This window comes from Phycomyces blakesleeanus (assembly GCF_001638985.1).
Source record: "Phycomyces blakesleeanus NRRL 1555(-) unplaced genomic scaffold PHYBLscaffold_28, whole genome shotgun sequence".
NCBI lineage: Eukaryota > Fungi > Mucoromycota > Mucoromycetes > Mucorales > Phycomycetaceae > Phycomyces > Phycomyces blakesleeanus.
Window position 1 is genome coordinate 622,918 of NW_017265161.1, and position 21,072 is coordinate 643,989.

Sequence of the window (21,072 nt, forward strand, 5' to 3'; positions counted from 1 at the left end):
TATAAACGATTAAGTAATCAGCTCAATAATTATTACAGTTAGTACTGTAAATAATATCTTAAAGATTGTTAAGATAATTATATCATACTGCCGGGTAAACTGTGTCAGATCGATATGGAGCTAATTTAGTAGGAAGTCCTAAAGCTCTAATATAAAAGAGAAAAGAATAGCTAAGAGCTAAAGAAGTACGATTTAAGACTTGATGTCATAATTGTAACACTGACACTAGTTAAGCAGTAAATACACTCTAATAATCAAATATAGTAAAGGAAGAAAGCCTTAAAAAACTAAGACGTAATGACAAGAGCAGATTGTATTTTCTTATAAAAAGAAACACTTTTTATTTATGAATAAAGACAACTGATATACAGTTTCAAAGTATTTCTATATATCTCTATTATTAAATATTTTGTTTTTCTATTGTTTCATACCTGAAATACCACAAAGTCTTTGTGGAAGATTGACCATCCTCTTTTATTTTATTATTTTGTCCCAATTTCTTCTTTTAATTATCTCTTAGTAAATTCATTATAGTGAATTTCCCTTTAGCTAAATCCTTTACTCTATTAAACATTTCTTTCTCATAGTTAACTTTTTAGAATTAGTATTATTTATTTCACTTCTTTTAGTTTAACTATTTCTCTAATCATTCAAATTATTTACACTCTTACCTTAGTGTTAGTTTCCCTTTTTATTTCTTTAACTGGTCTATTTGGTAACAAAGAGACTATTTTATTATCTCAATTTATCCGATATCAAATGCAAACTCTCAATTTCTCTTTTAAATTCCTCTTCTTATATATAATTATCTTTTCTTGTACATCTTCTACACACAAATACATATTACATGCAATATAAGCATTGCCATGTGATATGTTTGTTTGTTGTGGATTGTAACAGTATCACTTGGCAAATAAATATAATATGAATTACAAAATACAAGAAGAAGAATACAATAAAAATGGAAAAGAATAGATAATTTGACAGGTAAAAATTGGTGACAGACAGGTGGAAAGAATAGGGAGCAGATTAAAATGGAAATTGTGACAACAACAAAGTCTGAGAAAGACAGAAAAGGGAAAACAGAGAAACAAAATATATTAAAATCAACAGACAACACTCCAAAGAACAAGAACACTGTATATGAATGAAAAATAATGATAATAATGGACAAAAATAAATAAGATCAAGAATAGAATGATGATTTTATTGATTGAAAAGATTGTTCCTTTTATAAACAAAAATGTTTTGTTAAAATAATTTTTTGAGGAAAAAAAAAGAAAGTCAAGTGAAAATTTTTACTACATGTAACTGGTGTTGATAATAGAAATAGAATATAAAATTATAGAGAGAGTAAAATAAAAGTATAGTAAAAATATAATAATTGAATAAAGATAAAGTAAAAATATAGTGAGATCAAATAGAAAAATAATAATATAATAACAATGTAGTAAAGTTAAGTAAAAAAATGTAATAATAATATAATAATGGAATCTAATAAAATGTAATAAAAAATAGTATAAAATAAATGTTAGCAATAAAGAAGTGTATATAATTAGGGGAAAGAGGTATAATGTTTTTAGTGGGTGACAGGTGTTTCTGAGGTGACTGTTGTGAATGAGTATTGATTACTACTGAATCTGAGAGTAAGACTGAAGGATAAAATAATATCTTCAGCTATTCCGGTCATACAGATCTCCCTTTATGATATTATCTAATACACAGATTATCATACACATAATTGATTACTTATTATTATCACCATGACATGAGATATACAAATACATATATATTATATATATGGCATCATTATATTTCATCTACATATTTCTTTTATTATACAAATACTTAATTGAGAGACTATAACTACAACTATTTAATATTATGAAATATTACCTGAGTATCTGGATCAGAATACTAAAATATTACCAATAGCATAAATGTTCTTCTTTACCAAAACTCTTGAACTGATCTGACTAGAGAAGTATCATATCAATTGGTCTTTCCGGATCTTTCCAGAAGAACAATACTCCTGGAAGATGACTTATCATGATAAAGATTACTTAAGCATACACTGAATTATAAATTAGAAAAACATATAAATATCAGTAGATAGTTCTATGTAGAAAAAACAGGAATTTTATCATTCTTTACTTTTCTTTTGAAATAAACAACCTACACAAGTTCTCACAAATTCTTTGATCTATATTATATTTTGCTTTATTTTCTCCCCACAACAGTGATGATGTAGATGGGTATTTTAATTTTAAGAAACGGGATTATATTGGAGGATTAGGGTATAGGGGTATCAGGAGCAAGATTTCCCAAGAAACCTGGGGGGACCACTCTTATCCCTCGAGACATGTCACTTGGTCGACTCACTGTCAACATCAACGCCCACGAGTCTGGTACCATCCATCACAGCTTACTGTCAGACCAAACCACCAAAGGAATCCACCGTCCGGTATCTCTCACCAAAAACTGGCTAACAGTTAATATGCGTACAACACATATAACTGCACCTATGCGTTAATAGTTCAATGGTAGAATTTCAGCCTTCCAAGCTGAAGGTCGGGGTTCGATTCCCCGTTGACGCATAATGAACATGTTTTCCATTTTTATGAAAATTGTGTCATGCCCGAATTCCTGTCAGCCAATCAGTGTCGGACATTATTTTGATGAATCCGTAAAATTGTCGTTCCTGATCTGGGATGGTCTTCCTTTTACTATAGCAAAGTCAAAAGGTCAAACCCACTGGGGATCGGAGAGTATATGTAAAATCGAAGAGAGGATAAAAGGTCCTTTTTATTGATAGGAATTGAATTGTCTTATATAGTTTTCTAAACTAATACTGCGCATTATCCGCAGTAAACTATTATACTCTATTTAATTACAAGAGAAGTCCTTTTACTGCGGTTGATGCTCAGAAGATGTTACTGTGGTTAATCTTTACAAGACATTACTGCGGTTCATTATCTATGAGGTATCTTTGACATACAGAACTGCTGCGGTCAATTATCCCGATTTCTCGGATTCATCAAAATAATGTCCGACAAAATCTGAAGATAGTTAACCGCAGTACTTCTTTATGCACAGTAATATCTTCCTGAGCATTAACCGCAGTATAATGACTATTTCTTTAATTAAATATAAATAATAACTACTGCAGATAATGCACAGTATTAGTTTAGAAAACTATATAAGACAATTCAATTCATATCAATAAAGAGTATCTTTTATCCTCTCTTTGATTTTACGTATACTCCTTGATCCCCAGTGGGTTTGACTTTTTGACTTTGTTATAGTAAAAGAAAGACCAACCCAGATTGGGAATGACAAAAATAATATTTGACGTATAATTTAATATGCGCGGACCGGGAATCGAACCCGGGCCCTTCGCGTGGCAGGCGAAGATTATACCACTTAACCATCCGCGCCCAATGTATTATTTTACGTGTGTTACAAATTAATACGGCATGTAACCATGTCGTGGTGTCCAGTACCAGATGGTCAGTCTGCTCAGTGGGTTTGTCCAGTGGTTTGTTGTGATGTGGCATCCTGGTTATGAGAGGCTGATGTCAACGATTTGTTGATGTGATGCTGTGCCTTCGGTGGTAAGAGGAGAATTTTTCTGTGCACAGGTAAAATCTCGTTTCTGTTCTTTGTTCCTTCTATACACAATATTTTTTTCTTTTCTCTGATTAACATATTTATCTACATTATACTCATTCAAAATCATGGTCCCCCATACTAGTAACATTCCTCTTCTACAATACACATAATTTATTTTGCCAATATCTCAGTGCAACATCAGTATCTTTATTATTATATTTTTACTGTATCTTTATTCACATATTTTATCCTTGCTTTATCAATTATCTATTATTCTATTTTTACTATCTTTATTTTTCCAAACTTCTATTATCAATCCTAAAATCTTGTTGACTATAAAAAGAGAAATAAACTCAACTCAATAAAATTATCAATCAAACATTTGATCAGTTTCAGTATTTTTTTTTGTTTTCTTCTCTTTGTGATGTATACCATCTTGCAACATAATATATTGGTTCCTTGGTTTTAGAAAGATTGTTTGTCAGTTTTGATCTCTTCATCAGTTATTAGCAATCTTAGTGTATTCAGACTTTTCAAATGTTGGTATTACGCTAACCTTGTTTTAAAGTTTATTTAGTTTCATCTAGTGAGACATTCTATTTATATTCTCAGACATGTAATATTGACTAACATTACAAGCAGTCATATCTGATATTGATAACATTTATCAATACTATGAAATAACTGTTTGATTTGTAAAAGCAGAACACTTTTTTTTTCATAACAAATTTTTCCAGATGCTTTCTAACACTACCCTTATTTGCAACTTTGGTAATATAATGTCAAATGCCACATATTATATGAGTGATATGGAAGCCAGAAAAAAAATATGACTTGCCAAGAAAAACAACAACAGATTAACAATAGAGCATCTTCTCTGAGATATCAAGATGTTTTTGAGTTAGTTGTTCTACCAGTCAGCGAATATTTGATTCTGTTTTGGTTTACCAGCTCTCAGATATAACTGATAATATGGTTCCATCAAAAAAAAAATTACTAACAGAAGTATATATAAAATCAGATTCATTCTTTAGCTACTCTTCTTGAACTGGATGAAAGAATTTACTTTTGTGAATGTTTCTATGGGAGATTCTTAATTTATGTACCCAAAGCATTTGCCGTTTTACTTCAATGATTGACCTTTTCAGCTCACTTAGAAGATCTGTCCTTTCTCTTTGGGAAAACAGCTCCTGTATTGAGCATTATTTTCAATAGTATGGTAGAAATCATTTACCAAAAATTCCACACTGCTTTAGAATTTGATACCTGTCAATTTTACAAGAAAAATCTGGTTTTCTTTAGTGATGCTATCAGACAAACTGGTAAGATATATTTAAAGACATAGTATGCTAACAGGCTTAATAATAATAAATGAAAAAAGGTGCCCCAGTTAGAAGCTGTGTCGGATTCTTTGATAGTATATTCAATTGAATTGCTAGACCAAGAGAGAACTAGGAGATTGTTCACAATGATCATTATGTAAGTAAATGATTACAGTAATAGTTGTTTTCTTCTGTTACTTTAACTCAATACAATACAGATCTATAGAGAGGCCATGAGCTGAAATATCAAGCCATTATAACTCCTGATGGAATTAAATCTTTCATCATTAGTTCCAAGACTAGAAATCATCACAATATGCATATGTACAGACTGGCAGACATGGAGAGATGTCTGTTTGATACATTTGACTTCACTCCTGTTGGTGGGCCTTGTTATCACTTGTATGATGATTCAGCTTATGTGAATTCAGCAGTGTTGACAAGACCATTTAGAATAAGTAAGCAACACATGATTATCTGCTTTTACAAATAATATTTGTAAATGTTTTAATCTTTTTCTTTCAGCAAATGCATCCAAAGACAACAACGTACTTAACGCTGAGATGTCTAGAGTGAGGATCTCTGTAAAGCACAAGTTTGCTCATATCAGGAGCTTCTTTGCGTTTTTGAATACTTCAAAAATGCAAAGAGTTGACCAATGCTCCATAAGCCTCTATTATAATATTGGAACATTCTTAAAAAATCTTCATATATGTTATAATGGGGGGAATCAAACCAGTGCCAAGTTTGATGTTAGTCTTCCAACACCAGAACAATACATTGCAGGTCTTTTAAGACAATAAAACTTTTATACTAATTATTGCTTCATAAACAAATTGTATACAGTTTAAAAAAGAGGGTAGTTTTTTAGCATATTTATTATTATTTTCTATTTAGTAAGTTATTGTAATCTTATTGAGACAGTTGTCTCAGAAGAGCTTGAATGAGCTGCGATTGCATGTTTATTTTATCTGACATATTCTTCTCCATCATCTCAATTTGCTTATTAACTGTCTGGATCTCATTGTAGATTACCATGATCTCATTGTCAACCTTGGTCTCCAATCTTTCAATGGCACCAAATACCTCATCATCCTCAACCTTCTCCAAGAGAGCAAATAATTTTTTATTAAAGGTATGTATTATTCTTTCTACATGATCAATAGCAATTGGAGTTGTTGCTACTGCATGTTTAGAAGTGGAGGTGACAGGAGCAACACGGGGAGAAGGGACAAGACCAGCAAATGGAGAAGGGCCAGAAGAAAAGACAGAGATGACAGAAGCAGGAACAATAGGAGCAAGAACAGCAGGCGCTGTACTGGTGGTCTTCTGTCTCTTTCTTGCTGAATTGATGTCAGCAGCCATAATTCTGAACATTGTGGCTCTGTCTTTGACAACATTTTCTTTTTGCAATCTTCTGAACGTCTCACATTCCTTTTCTTTTTCTCTCTCGACCTCTGCAAATGCAAACCCATCTTCTTTTGATGGCAAATAATCTTAATTAGAGTAATATTCACGAATTATATTTTATTAACTTCTGATTTCCATGAGGTTTGTGAGAAGCTGTTCAAGAACTGGGAACTTCTTATATGCTCCTGTCATTCTTCTTCCTTGTCTCTGTCTAGCTCGATGATTTTCAACAAGCTGAGTATGTCTTCTTCTTATTGTAGATGTAGAAATACCCTTCGGATCTTTATCAGCTGCATTTATAAGGTCTCTAACCTCATCCCGGACAGAGATGATCTCACTACAAGAAAGATGCTATAGATGCTTGGCAATGAGACATTCGACTAGAGCTATGTCTATTTTGCCTGATTTAACACCATATACTCTGGGGCCAGTGATCCAGGGAGTGGTCTTTCTAGTGGTAGAAGTGGGAGTGGTAGAAGTGGGAGTGGTAGTGACAGTGGCAGTAGTCCGTCTGTTATTGTTCATCATATTGTATTAATAATAGAAAGAAAGAGAAAAATTTCATAATACAGATATTTTACACTAATACATGTTTTTAATAAGTAAATATCAGAGACAATTTAGCAAAAAAATATTCAAATCTTATTGGTTGCAAATTTGAAAAAACATACTTCTTAGTGAGCAAAATTTAAAAAATAAAAGACCTCTTTTTTCAAATTTCTTGTACTTCGTTACACTCAATTTAAGGTTGTAATTTGAAAAAATGATCTAAATTCTCTTATAAAGTAATTTATTTGGTTTTTTCAAAAATGCACTAAGGTCACTATTACTTTTCTATTGTGTCATTATCTTTTCATATACCTTTCTCTCTCTCTTGATTTTAACAACAATTCTATTGATTGTTCTCTCTTTTCTTACCTGTAAACTATTGCTGCTTGCCGCCTTTTGCTATATCTGTCTTCTGTTCTATTCTATTATCATTGTATTTTATTTGCTAAGTGATCCGCTACAATTTACAACAAACCTAACACATCACGTGTCAATTATATTGGATTGCACTAAGCTAAAAAAGCAATGGCCAGACAATATAAAAACAGATAAAGAAGTATACTTGATAATAAAAAAGTATACTTAAAGAAGTACAATCAAACAGACAAAATAATATAGTGGATAAAAGATGATTTTATTATAAACAATTACTACTATTATTTATAATAATTATTTGGAATGTTTGTTTTGAGGTCTTATTCAATATGATGCCTCATCTATAAGAATGTTAATTGAATTATTGTTTCTGCTATGTGAGAATGTGAGTGAGGGTCAAAGTATTTAATTACAAAAAGAGGTTCATTTGCTCTTTCCTCTTTTTGGAACAATTGATTTAAACCTCCTCTTTTATTTAAGCTCCGGCTTGCTGGCTATAACAATTTTGATGTGGTGCATGAAGACTGCTATCAACCACAGTACCAGTCTTTTTTTTCAATTTATTTTAACCTTTTTAATCCATCACAAAGTCTCAAACCCCCAATTATAATTTTATATTTTAACTTTATATGTATTATTTTTATTTCTTATTCTAAAAATTTGACTTCTTGTTATTTTTTTTTTATTCTTCTCCTAATTTTCTGAAAACAAATTTCTCTTCTTTTTATTCTTTTTGAAAATTAGTTTCTCCCTCCTTTTATTTTTCTTACTTTTCTTATGCACTAAATGTCACATTTTTCTCTCAATACTACTTTATCAAAATTATTAACTGTAGTTTTTCTATTTCTTTCTAACATACTTCTTTCTGATCTTTTCTATTCTCTGTAGTTATATACTATAACTCCATTCATTTTTCTTTCATGACGAATCTTGATTACAATTATTTTATCCATCTTTTTATCACAATTATCTCCAAGACATCAGTGCAATATATTTTTGCCATGAATTTTATCTAAAAAGTAGTATAAATAATTCTTCAAAATCAATAAATAAACAATTGTCAAATTTTTCTGATATAAAAGTTTTCCCTAAAGATGCTGTCTACTTTCACAGATCTCTCTTGTGAATTTTTCTTCTGTTTACTGTTTTTCTTTGTCAAGTCTTCGTGGAAGATTGACTATTTTCTATTATTTTTCTTTCTCTCAAATTTTACAATTTTTATTTTATTAAATTTTCCCTTTTGTAGCAAAAAACTTTAAAACATGACAAGTCAATTTTACTTATTATTTATTTCAAAGTAAAGAAAAAACCGAACTCTCCCAAAATTATTTTCTTATTCATTAAATAACAAATTGAGTACTAATGTGACAACTAATAATTATTCTAATAAGCGTCTTATGAGCTGGATGAGTAATGATTATGATTAGTTGCTACCTGATATTATCTATATAGTGATATTTTACCACATCTTTATTTTTTATTCTCTAAATACTTCTCTTAACTTAGTTTATTTTATATTAACATTATTCATTTCCTTTTGCTAGCTCTATATATTCTTTCCCTTTTGAAATTCCTTCTATTTTTTCTTTATAGAAGTAGTTTCTCTTATTTATTTTACATTATTATACAATTGTTTCCCAATTTAAATAACCCTACCTAATTACAGAATTCAATTCTTATTACTACTCTTATCTTGCTTTTATTGTACACATCATACATATAACAAAGTACTACAAGCATCAATTGTCACATGTGTTGGCATTTTTAGCGTTAGATAGTATCTGTTGAAAGGCATCAGACAGTGGGTCTCTTTGGTAGTTTGGTCTAGCAGTTAGCCATGACAGGTGGTACCCGACTTGTGGGTGTTGACGTCGATGGTGAGTTGACCAGATAATATGTCTTTGATGGACAGGAGTGGTCCCCCCAAGTTCCTTAGGAAATCATGTTCACAATACCTCTTATACTCAAACCCTCTGTTTTGATGGGTGAAGTTTGAAGAAGTTTTAAGAGGAAGAATTGAAGATTTGAAATAAGAAACAAAGATTTGTGAGAACTTGTGTAAATTTTGTTTATTGAGAAAAGATTTGATATCAAAATTTGATGAGGTTCCTATACTAAACTACCACTTCTATTTATATTGTTTTGGATTGAAAAAATTATATGACTGGGATCAGGTAATTGATTCTATCTGAGTCTTAATCAGAGCAATGTGATATTAAGACAATTAATGTATGATTAATTATATAAATATATATAGTCTCAATGAAGTATTAACATCAAAAGGCAATATGTTTGTGAATTATAATTATGCTTATAATAATCCACTGATGTATCCCATATTATGGTCATATCATCATATGAAATATAATCACTATCATGCATGCTAAACCTGTGTGTTAAATAATAAAGTAATCAGTAGACACCTTTGACTGGAATAGCTAAGGACTTATATTATTTTCTTCAGACTTACTCTCAATTACAGCAGTAGCAAATACTCATTTCCAACATCCTCAACTTATATTCCACCCTTACACTGCAAAAGGAGAGTGGATTTGGGTGAATTTTATTTTTTGAATTTTAATAAAATTTGAAAAAATATTTCAAACATCATTATTTTTCCATTTTTTTTTCTTGAGATGTGAATTCGCAATTTTTTCTGATTATATTAAATAAATACAGGTACAAGCACAAACATTTATTAATTAGGTGATAAATCACATAATTATTCAAAAAGATATATGTTTTGATTGACTTGGTAAATCTATGATAAAATAGACTGGTGTGCCTTTTTATTTAGATAAAAATAAAATAGACCAACACGTCTTAAATGTTTTTTTATATATTTCTTGATTTATTAATAAATTACTAAGTAGAAATATTTGAAAAATTCATAATTATAAATATAATACTGTATTTTCACTAATTATTTGCTAACTTTGAATAAATTATTCACATGTTGGTAAGTAAATTTTCAAACATTTCTTCCAATTAAATTCACACATTACTTCAACTGAAATTCACACATTTGAATTTTATTTTCACATTAAATTATTTTCAGAATATTGAAAAAAGTAGTTTTTTTAACATTAAAGTGAGGGAAAAAAGTTATAGAAGAACAAATTAGTCTTAACTATCAAACTTCTTGACTTTTTTTTATAGATTTTTTGGAATACTAGGTGATATTATCCTTATAATTTCGTGTGAAAATAAAATTCAAATGTGTGAATTATTATTGAGTAAAGTGAGTGATTTTAATTGGAGGAAATGTGTGAGAATTTATTTACCAATGTGTGAATAATTTATTCAAAGTTGGCAAATAATTAGTGAAAATACAGTATATAAAACAATTGAAAGCTTACAAAAAGAAAGTGTTATGATATTTGTATAAGATTATATATTATATGGCTTAGTCTGTTGGTTCGTCAAATACTTTATAATATACGGTATTGTCTGTATAGACAGTATTTTGAGTTGTGCTAGCATCAGAGATATCCATCATAATTTTGATTCCTGACAGTTTTCTGACACGAGATAGGGCAACATAAAGCTGACAATGTCCAAATACTAGTGAAGATAAGTATAGACCAACATGATCAAGTGTCTGCCTCTGTGATTTGTTGATTGTCATTGCAAAAGCAAGGCGAACAGAAAACTGGCAGTGTTAGAAGTCTATATTTGATATTGATTCAGATAGATTCAGCTTGATTTTTGGGATGAGAGCAATTTTTTTAGCGTGAGATCCTGTTACTATTGTAGCCTTTATGACAAATTGTTGAAAAGAATTACATATCAGGTGAGTGCCATTACATAGGTCATTTTTTGAATTGAGATTTCTAAGTAGCATAATTAGGCACCCCCTTTTAAGCTTGAGACTGTGAGGGGGCAGAGATCCAGGATCAAATGTGTTCAGCAGTTCACTTGAGTATGCCAGAAGATTATCATCAGTGTTACCTCAATCAATGCTTTTGAATTTGCTGGCTACTCCTGAAATTGATGAAGAAGAAGGTTGTTAATTGTTTTCATATCATAGTTTTTTAGAGTAAGTATTGCACAATACATAAGAAAATCAGTATTTTGTGAATTTGCATTCCAATCAGTGAATACATCATTTGAAAGGTAGAGGAGTCTACAGTCAGGAATTAGCATTTACTCAAAAATTGGAATAGTGTTTTCATTACCAGAACTGAGAATAGTATCACTGCCAACACTCAACAAAAAGGCAGCAAAGTCTCTGAGCTCAGTTTCTTCTTCTGGCATTGTTGCTTGAGAAATTTGCATATTGATTGTAAGGTTCAGGTGGTTGACATATCTCTATGCATGGGCACAATTAATGCATTGTTCTACGATGTGTGATCTTGATGCTCTTGGAATTACAGAAAGAACTTGTCTAAAATCTCCTCCAAATACAAAAAATTTTCTACTAAATGGCACTGTTTCAAGTAAGGGATTTACAGACTTCATAATGTCTTGCATAGAGTGGTTCACAGCATTACAAATATCTTTACTGATCATCGATGCTTCATCCCAAATAATTAATTCTGCTGTCTCAGTAGATTGACTGTTTGAAAGTTTGCTGGTATAGAGCACATCGAGTTAACATTAACTTCAAGCGGAATTTTGAACCATGAATGTGCTGTGCGTTCACCAACCAGAAGTAGTGCAGCAATACCACTGGTAGCAACAGCAAGGGCAATCTTTCCTTGACGACAAACATGACACAAAAGAGCATTGAATACAAATGTCTTTTTTGTTTCACCTAGCCCGTCTATGAAAAATAGTCTTGATGTAAAAGTAGTTACATTCAATACTTCTTTGATTGAATGACATGCCAATTGCTGATCAATATTAAATGACAAAGTTGCAGGGTCTGGCAACAAAGCAGCTTCATGGCAAAGGTCTTCTTGCTCATGCATCAATGTTTGCAATCCATGTCTACGCCTAGTTCGATTTGATGCAGCAGGAACAGGTGGAAGAGTGAAGCCACTGCAAGATACTAATGATAAAGAATTGACAATGAGATGGTTTTTAATGTCACACATACATCTATCATACATTTTCTGAGTAGACTCGAAGGAAGGGTTGTTGGTTTCAAGTCTTTCAGCATTTAGATTGTCTTCTATCATTGATTCTTTGTGGGATATTCATAGAGCAAATAGCTCTGACACCAAATAGAAAACGAAAAAAATTGCAAATAGACATCTCAATGACGATGATAGCTGGTATGATGCTGCTTCTTCCATACATACTTCCCATTTATTATCATCCATCAAGAGTCCTAATGCATGACATGCAGCTTGATTTGTTTCATATAGTTGGCCTTCTACAGTTTGGAGATCCTGGAAGCTTATAGTCTCACAAATATTATGGAGCAGAACTCTCACGAAATACTTTTCTGCATCTCTTGGTGATATAGTATATATTCTAGCAGTTGTTTCTTTGTCAAATCATACTCTTTTTTTTCATAATCAGTCTTTTAGATTCCAAACAAAATTTGTAAAAAAGTCTATATATAAGTGTTTGCATGCATCTGCAATTTCTACATTGTATAAAAACCATGCTGTCAATGTTGTATATAAATTTTTATTTGCAACTGCAGCTGGATTATCAGTTCCAGAGAAAAAAACTTGCTGATAGTCTTTGAGATGAATGGCCAGTCTTTGGTGTGTTGGATACTCTTTATGTAGCTTGAAGGAGAATATTCTCCAGCATGCTTCTGAAGCAGAGACATAGTATGCATCCAAAAAGCTGTTGACTTCATTAACAGACTCTTGTTGATTGAGAGGAGTTGTGGTAGTGATGGGTTGAACGTTTGCCATGGTTCAATTATGATCTTTATATATATATATTTGTACAAATATTTCACAGCCAATACAGGTATATATGTACTTCAACATTGATATGGGCATTGTATTTTGCACAAAGATATAAGTTACGAGGAACTACCAATGGATTGTCCAGTAGTTTTCCACCTTTTATCGCTGTTCTTCTATTATTGCATCTTCTGTACTTCAGATATCCTGTTTCATTCTCAACAGTGTTTTCATAAAAGAACTTTGAGTAATTTTTTTTTGCATTTATCATTTATCATACATGATGCATTTGGATAGGCATCTCCACATGGGCCATGCAACATGATTTTACAGACCGTTTTATATGTGAGTGGATGTGTGTCAGGGTCTGGAATTTCTGCAGATACAATGTTATTATAGTCTTCTATTGTTCTTAGTGTATCTTCAGAACAAAAAATCAACAGAATATGGGCATGTAGGAGGTCGCGTTTTTGAAATTCAATGACATAAACAAATGCAAGAAACTTTCTCAAAACATTTTTCTTTGTAAGATCATGCATGAGTTTTTTGAGCTTTAGGTTGAAACCATGGGAACAAAGATCAGACCTGTCATTAACTTTTTGCCCTCCCAGCAAAGCACTTGTTATTTCTGGCCAAGCTATGTTGCACATAAATATGATAAACAAATCTGACTTTCTAAAGTGATGCACAATACCCATTGCATCTTGATATAACTGGTGCATATGTCATGGCAAACCAACAAAAGAGAAATAAAGAATGACTCGTCTTCCAAGGTTATTCAAATCGCCATCATTAAGATTCATTGCGTTTTGTATGCTACTATAGAGATCTACTCAAAGTCGATTTTGATTTTTTGCAATAAAGATAATTCTATTATGCTCACTCTTGGCATACATGTCAACAATATACTGCTTGTGGTATTTCAGGTATGAAACAATAGAAAAATAATAAATTTAATAATAGAGACATATAAAAATACTTTGGGACTGTATATAAGTTGTCCTTTATTCATTAATAAAAAGTATCACTTTTTATAAGAAAACACAATCTGCTCTTGTTATTACGTCTTAGTTTCTTAAGGCTTTCTTCCTTTATTATATTTGGTTATTAGAGTGTATTTACTGCTTAATTAGTGTCGGTGTTACAATTATGACATCAAGTCATAAATCGTACTTCTTTAGCTCTTAGCTATTCTTTTCTCTTTTATACTAGAGCTTTAGAACTTTTTACTAAATTAGCTCCATATCGATCTGACACAGTTTACCCGGCAGTATGATATAATTATCTTAACAATCTTTAAGATATTATCTACAGTACTAACTGCAATAATTATTGGGCTGATTACTTAATCATTTATATAAATTTTATACTGACAAGATGATAGCTACTACGCTATCCCAATATGAATATGCTCTTATATGTGATAAATCCAACATCCGGGTGTCTGGATCACCACAGTTGTTGATGTTGTTGATGTTGCTCATATTAAATGTCAAAAAAATTATGCGCTGATGTTATAGTGAAAAAAGGGCAGTGATTTTAGTAGCAATCCAAAGAACCATTTATCTAGTCTCTTCACCCAAAAAAATGGGATTGTTATTATTGTAGTGGTTGAAGTTTTTAAGAAGTTGTAAAAGGAAGAATTCAAGATTTGAAATGAGGAACGAAGATTCATGAGAACTTGTGTAGGGTTTGTTTATTGAGAAAGATTTAGTATCAAAGTTTGACCAGGTTCCTACACTGAACTACTACCGTTATTTATATTATTTTGGATCGGGAAAATTATATGACTGAGGTCAGGTAATCGATCCTATCTGAGCCTTAATCAGAGCAATGTGATCTTGGGATAATTAATGTATGACTAATTATATAAATGTGTGTAGTCCCAATGAAGTATTAACATTGAAAGTAAATGTGTTTATGAGTTATAATTATGCTTATAATAATCTACTGATGTATCCTATATTATAGTGATATCATCATATTAAATATAATCACTATCATGCATGTTAAATCTGTGTGTTAAATAATAAAGTAATTGGTAGACACCTTTGACTGGAATAGCTGAGGCCTTATATTATTTCCTTCAGACTTATTCTCAATTACAGTAGTAGTCAATACTCATTTACAACAGTTATACTAATCATCTTTGATGTCAGAGATGGATATTTTTTTCTCAAAATCTTGTCTCATTGTCTTGTCTGTAAAGATAGCCATTTAAAAATGTATTTTCAAAAAAATAGTTCAAAAAAATTGAGTCTTAAATAAATTGGTTTTTATTTTTTGTTTTAAAGTAGAAAAAAATGCTAAGTTATAGCTACACCATATAATTTATGAGCAGAAATATATAATAAATTAAATCTAGTTATTCTAAGCTAAAGATAGGATTATGGAGTCTATATATCTTATAATTCTTAAAGACAAAAGCATCAAAGAACTATCTTGATAGTGGAATAACAGAGCAATCTAATAAAATATAAATATGAATGAGTATTTTAAGCTTAAAAATAAGTTAAATAAAAGCTTACCTTTGAGTTTACTGATATGCATTGTGGTGATCCAGACACTTGGTTGTTGGATTTATTACATCTAAGAACATATTCCTATTATTATAGTAAAACAGCTATCATTACAAGAACAAATGAATAATTTATTTATTTTACTTATGGTAAATCAATAAGACCAATAATTAATTACAGTAAGTACTGTAATTATGACAGCTCAGTAAGCACTGAGTTAATATGAGGACACTGCAATTAGATTAAATTATAAATATAGTAGTACCAGCTCTCTAATATCTAAATGAACTCAGACTTAAGAAATTAAGATGTGACTGACAAAGCAGATCGTGTTTTGATATAAAAAGGACAACTTTGTATTCTTTAATAAAGAAAACCTATATACAGTCTCAAAGTATTCTTATATACGTCTCAATCTTTTTACTGTTGATTTTATTCTATAAAACTTCACATGCATCTCATAAAAGTTTGAATCTCTACAAGTAAAAATAAATAAAAAATAGTTAGTATTCAATTACTTTGTAAACTAGATGTGCAGATATTATCTCAACTCATTTTGATCAGATGATAAAAAAGCTAATTGTCAGCTAATAAGACCCAAGATGAAAAACTATATTAAAAAGTACAATATTGTTTTTTATTGTATATACCTGAAAAACAAGAATATATAGACATGTTTTCTAAAAAGATAATATACTATATGTAAACACATGTAATAAATAAACTTTTGTTGGTAAAGTAAAGTAAGAAACAATGCAAAGAATATAATCTCACACTTACTCAAAATCAATTTCAAAAATTCTCATTGGTTTACTGGCTTTTAATATCAATATTGCAACTCATAGAAATGTTTTTTAAAAACTTTAAGTCATTCTCTCTCAGTTTGTCTTATTTTTATAAGTTAAAGAGATATGCTCTAATAGCAAATAATTGAAATTACAATCGTAACTTATTAAAACAAATATGTGTAAATATTTATATCTTCATTAGATTAAGTTATGTCTTAGAAGATTGCCTTTGCTAGGCATTTTTTATTAATATTATATAAGAAACAAAAAAAATCATATATATTTTCTTATTTGAAATTTTAACAAAGTTGTTTTATATGCTGAAAATTATTGTCTTGACTGAATTTTAACAGAATTATTTTTTCATTACATAATACAGTCTCCATGTTTTCTTATTCAATGTTTTGTCTTACTTGAACAGCTTTTTGTTGTGATCAAAAAAGTTTGAAGTAGGACAAAACCTTCTTTCCTTCTTTATTTGGAAGAAAAAATATCAACTCATAAAATTATAAAAAGAAAAATTCTCTAGACCAATAATATTGTTTGGGTATCATATCCTATGGATAATGCTAATCATAAATACTTTTCTGCAAGTCACAGCATATTCAGCCAATAAAGAGAGCAATTTTCAAAAAATGAAGAAATATTGTAAAAAAAAGTTAATATATTATTTTTTGAGAAATTGATTAAGAAAGACATATTTTTTATTAGACAAACCAATTCAGCAATCATTTTTTACTTTAATTAAGTTTATATAAGAGATAGTAGATAAAGAAGTATGGAGTAAATCTATCATATATAAAATAAATTAATCTTTTTTAATATTTGTGACTTGCAGAAAAGTATTTATGATTAGCTTTGACAATACCTTACTATATTTGGCTTTCAATTTTTGTGTTGATAGAATTTTTTGTTTCATTTTAATTTTTTTTTGTGATTTTTTAATTATTATAGGCCAAAAAATAAAGTTACAATTACAAAAAAACACCCCTTTTTTCCAGTAGTGAAAGGACAGTAACAACAGAAACGAATATCAAGGAACAAAAAATAAATTTTTTCTAAGTAAAAATGATGTAAAAGTGATAGAAAACATGAAGCTAGAAGTATCTTCTTTCAACAGATACAAGAATTTCTCAATAAACTACTATACAAAAGTCTCACTTTATTCATCATCTCTATATTATCTTACATCTCTTCAATCTCAATCTTATTATAATCAATCCTAAAATACTTTATTAATAATAGAATAGAATAGAAGACAGATATCATAAAAGATGGCAAACAGCAATAATTGACAGGAAAAAAAAGAATAACTGATAAAATTGTTATTAAAAGTAAGAGAAAGAGAAAGGTTTATGAAAAGAGAATGATGAAACAGAAAAGTAATAACTAACAAGGGGATCAAAACTGACAAACAACTTTTCTAAAACCAAGAAGCCGATATGTTATGTTGTAAGAAAGTATAAACCACACAGGAAAGAAAATAAGACAAAGATACTGAATTGGATAAAAAGATAATATTTTATTGCATTAAATTGCTTCTTTTTTATAGACAAAGAAATTTAAAGTTAATAATAGAAATATGGAAAAATAAAGATAGAAGAATAGAATAATAAGTAATTTACTGGAGAAATGACCCTGAATATCATTGTGTGAAGATTCATGGTTACATGTGGATATTTAGAGCAATTTTTTATCTCAGCATGTTTTTTAGTGTACATATTCATAAAGTCACGTTGTAATTTTCTATTGGCTTGGATATAATAACCATCCAAGTTATTTTATTATTATTATTATTATCAAGGGGTGAGGATTTCTAAAGATTTCTCTGGACGTTCATTTTTAATGACCAACGCTAGAATAACAGCCAATATCTTAGGTTCCCACCCGAAATAATTATTTCTTTTCAATGAAGGTCACCACAATTATTTTTTTTCCATAAGTTATATGCAGCCTAATAAAACTTTATTAAAAATTCGGTTTTTTTACACACATCTAAAAAATTATCATTATATTTTTATATATGTTCTTTAACATATTGATGAAGAAGCAGGTTTTTTTTATTAAGTACTTGTCTTGTTTCTCATATATAAGCACAGCAATATCTTAATGTCGGAATTTCTCTTAGTCACCTATTACTAAGCATAATAAATTACAATGAATTTTCTGGCGACATTAATATAAGTAGCATGTAAAAGTGCTATCTTTTCATCTTCCCAGATCTTTTAATATCTACTCAAAATGAACCCAAACGCTCCTAGTTATTCCGCTGCAACTTCTGATGTGAATGTTAGAATGATGGAGGCCCAGGTGTCTACTTCTCGCGAAGCTGAAGTTAACAGACCAGAGAACACAAAGAGAAGCTATGCTTCTAAGCAAAAAGAGTATAAAGATTGGTGTGATGAAGCTTTCTTGATCATTCCCCTCGAAAATTGCTACACTGTATATGGAGATAAGCTCCATTTGTTTCTTAAAGACTGTGTAAGTTTTTTGCTATTGTTTGGAGATATATTTTGTAAGTAATTGAATTAATTATCTTTTCTTCTGTTAGGTTGTCAACCGAACCCACAGAAGAGACACTGGAAAAACCATCAAGTATGGAACTGCAATGACCTATCTTGCTGCTATTGTGGATATGTACCAGAAGCAAGTTAAAGTCGGTGTGAACAACCACCCTCACCCTCGCAAGGCTTGTATCCAGCTGTTGGACAACATGAAGTTCAATGATGAGCGTGCCCATCATGCTGAAAACCAGGACCGTGGCCTTGGAACTCTGGTGGATGGATACACCACAGAGAACAAGATTGCTAGCATTGTTAGCTATTATTTCTCGAGATCAAGCGGAGGTGACCTGAGAAATGCAGTGTCTTTTCTTCTGTTGCATTTTTGTATGCTCTGTGGCGAATCCGCAAGAAAAGCCAAATTCACCGACCTTCAGACAGTCATGTTAAATCGTGAAGGACCTTCCGAATGCCCTGCCTTTGTCTTGGTCTTGAAGCAGGGAAAGACAAACCAGTTCGGACGAATTGAGCTTGCAGCCTGCTTGAGAAATTCCAAGGTTGAGATTTGTCCGTTCATGGCACTCGGATGCTATTTCTTCTGGAGATGGCATATTGATGGTGAGCAGTTTCCATCTTTTGAAACATCCGAGGAATGGTTCAACCATAAGTTGCTACGATCTGGGCAGGAACCAACCAGGGAAATGCCTTACTCCACTCATCTCGAAGCAATCAACAGGGCATTCAAGGCCTGTGGAATCGTTTCCACAGCAAAGACCCATGCTGCCCACGGATCATCAGCAAGAATGGCTGACATGAGTGGTGCCGACAAGTCGGATATCAGAAGGCAGGGTCGCTGGAATAGCAGCACAATGAATGGTGCATACCTCACCAATCTTCCAAGAGGTGCGATGCATACTATGGCTGGATTTCCGTCAGCTGAGGGGCAGTTCTACTTGCCAAGAGCCCAAGTGAAACCAGCCGAGTTGCTCCAGCGCAAGGTTTTCCCAATGGTAGACTTTTGGTATGACAGGATTTTGTCAGGAGCATGTCGGCAAACCGCAGCTGCACATGGGTTTCTGGAGCTTCTGAAGCAATTAAAAATCACTTTTCTACAGGATTCTGTGTTAATGATGAGCAAAACTCCAGGGCACCCATTGTGGCAGCACGGTGTATTCCATGATCCCAAATACATCAAGTTCAAGAGGTAAAAAAACTAATATATAATACAGTGAAAAAAATAGTTCTAATATATTTACATGTCAATGTTTTAGATCAGTCGAGGCTTTTGTGGAGACAGATGTCGAGCCTACTGATATCCTTTTGCAGAGAGCACTTCCTCTGATGGCCAGAAAGTTGATTGACATGCAGAATGCGGACAGCAGGTTTCGCAGAGAAGTTCTGCGGGAGTTTGGTGTTCTTCACCAGAAGATTGACGACTTGGTATCTGGGAGAATCCCTCTTTGGTCCCTTCAAGAAGATGGAGGGGAAAGAGGTGGAGCTAGATCAACAGAGGTCCAAGCATTTCCAGTCCCAGCCAACAACTCTGGACCAATTTCCCAGCTGCCAGACATATCTGTTTGGTATAGAATGAGCAGAGATGTGCAGACGATGCCTGACTTGTGGAGAGAATGGCATGTGGGACTCTCTGGCTGTGTCTCCGTACACAAGATGGAGACGAGGTACGGCGTTGCTTGGAGAAACAATGATTGACAGTTCTTCAATAGATGTAAAAGAATTGTCAATCTTATTAAAAAATATATGGTTGACAATTCCGTAAGTGAAGAAACAGCAGTCGAACTTGCAGAAGAAAACCAAAGAACAAGACGAAGAACTCTGGACTTTTTGTCTAAAAATTCAAGCCAAATCTTTCAATGATTGTAAAAATAAAAAAATATATATCTTGTTTCTTTTTATGATATTCAGTTAATGCTGCTATTAAGTAATTTAATAGCTTCCCATTATTTTCTGGTACCATCCTTGCTATATTCTACTTTATTAGATCAAACAGCTATATGTAATTAAACATATACTTAAAGAATAATACTTTATCCAATTCAATATCAGCTTTTTGATAAATATAAGAGAAGTATAGATACTTTTAAAGCTTCTACTCACGTTCATATATATATATATTTATAAGAATTTGAAAGAATCTCTTGTATGTAAAGAAATATTTTGTTTTGATC

General features: G+C 31.3%; 5 protein-coding genes and 2 non-coding genes across 7 annotated transcripts; 4 read left to right on the forward strand and 3 right to left on the reverse strand.

Annotated features, from left to right (window-relative positions):
• Positions 1-2,362: 2,362 nt before the first annotated feature.
• PHYBLDRAFT_151297 (hypothetical protein) lies at positions 2,363-2,593 on the forward strand (the record flags this gene model as incomplete). Its single annotated transcript, XM_018432658.1, has 2 exons — positions 2,363-2,464; positions 2,537-2,593. 2 exons carry the CDS (start codon positions 2,363-2,365, stop codon positions 2,591-2,593), a joined length of 159 nt encoding a protein of 52 aa, XP_018285809.1.
• On the forward strand, positions 2,527-2,597 carry PHYBLDRAFT_t237. The gene has a single exon. It is a non-coding gene; the product is annotated as a tRNA-Gly (tRNA).
• Positions 2,598-3,366: 769 nt separating this feature from the next.
• Positions 3,367-3,437, reverse strand: PHYBLDRAFT_t239. The gene has a single exon. It is a non-coding gene; the product is annotated as a tRNA-Gly (tRNA).
• Positions 3,438-5,080: 1,643 nt separating this feature from the next.
• PHYBLDRAFT_151298 (hypothetical protein) lies at positions 5,081-5,737 on the forward strand (the record flags this gene model as incomplete). Its single annotated transcript, XM_018432659.1, has 3 exons — positions 5,081-5,091; positions 5,226-5,392; positions 5,460-5,737. 3 exons carry the CDS (start codon positions 5,081-5,083, stop codon positions 5,735-5,737), a joined length of 456 nt encoding a protein of 151 aa, XP_018285810.1.
• Positions 5,738-5,846: 109 nt separating this feature from the next.
• Positions 5,847-6,872, reverse strand: PHYBLDRAFT_174090 (hypothetical protein; the record flags this gene model as incomplete). Its single annotated transcript, XM_018437183.1, has 3 exons — positions 5,847-6,430; positions 6,470-6,695; positions 6,765-6,872. The coding sequence occupies 3 exons, from the start codon at positions 6,870-6,872 to the stop codon at positions 5,847-5,849; spliced, it is 918 nt and encodes a 305-aa protein (XP_018285811.1).
• Positions 6,873-10,674: 3,802 nt separating this feature from the next.
• Positions 10,675-13,084, reverse strand: PHYBLDRAFT_151300 (hypothetical protein; the record flags this gene model as incomplete). The annotated part of the gene is made up of 6 exons (XM_018432660.1): positions 10,675-10,832; positions 11,447-11,579; positions 11,721-11,841; positions 11,892-12,261; positions 12,466-12,619; positions 12,860-13,084. The coding sequence occupies 6 exons, from the start codon at positions 13,082-13,084 to the stop codon at positions 10,675-10,677; spliced, it is 1,161 nt and encodes a 386-aa protein (XP_018285812.1).
• Positions 13,085-18,626: 5,542 nt separating this feature from the next.
• PHYBLDRAFT_174091 (hypothetical protein) lies at positions 18,627-20,761 on the forward strand (the record flags this gene model as incomplete). The annotated part of the gene is made up of 4 exons (XM_018437184.1): positions 18,627-18,866; positions 18,937-18,980; positions 20,158-20,565; positions 20,611-20,761. 4 exons carry the CDS (start codon positions 18,627-18,629, stop codon positions 20,759-20,761), a joined length of 843 nt encoding a protein of 280 aa, XP_018285813.1.
• Between the last annotated feature and the right edge of the window lie 311 nt (positions 20,762-21,072).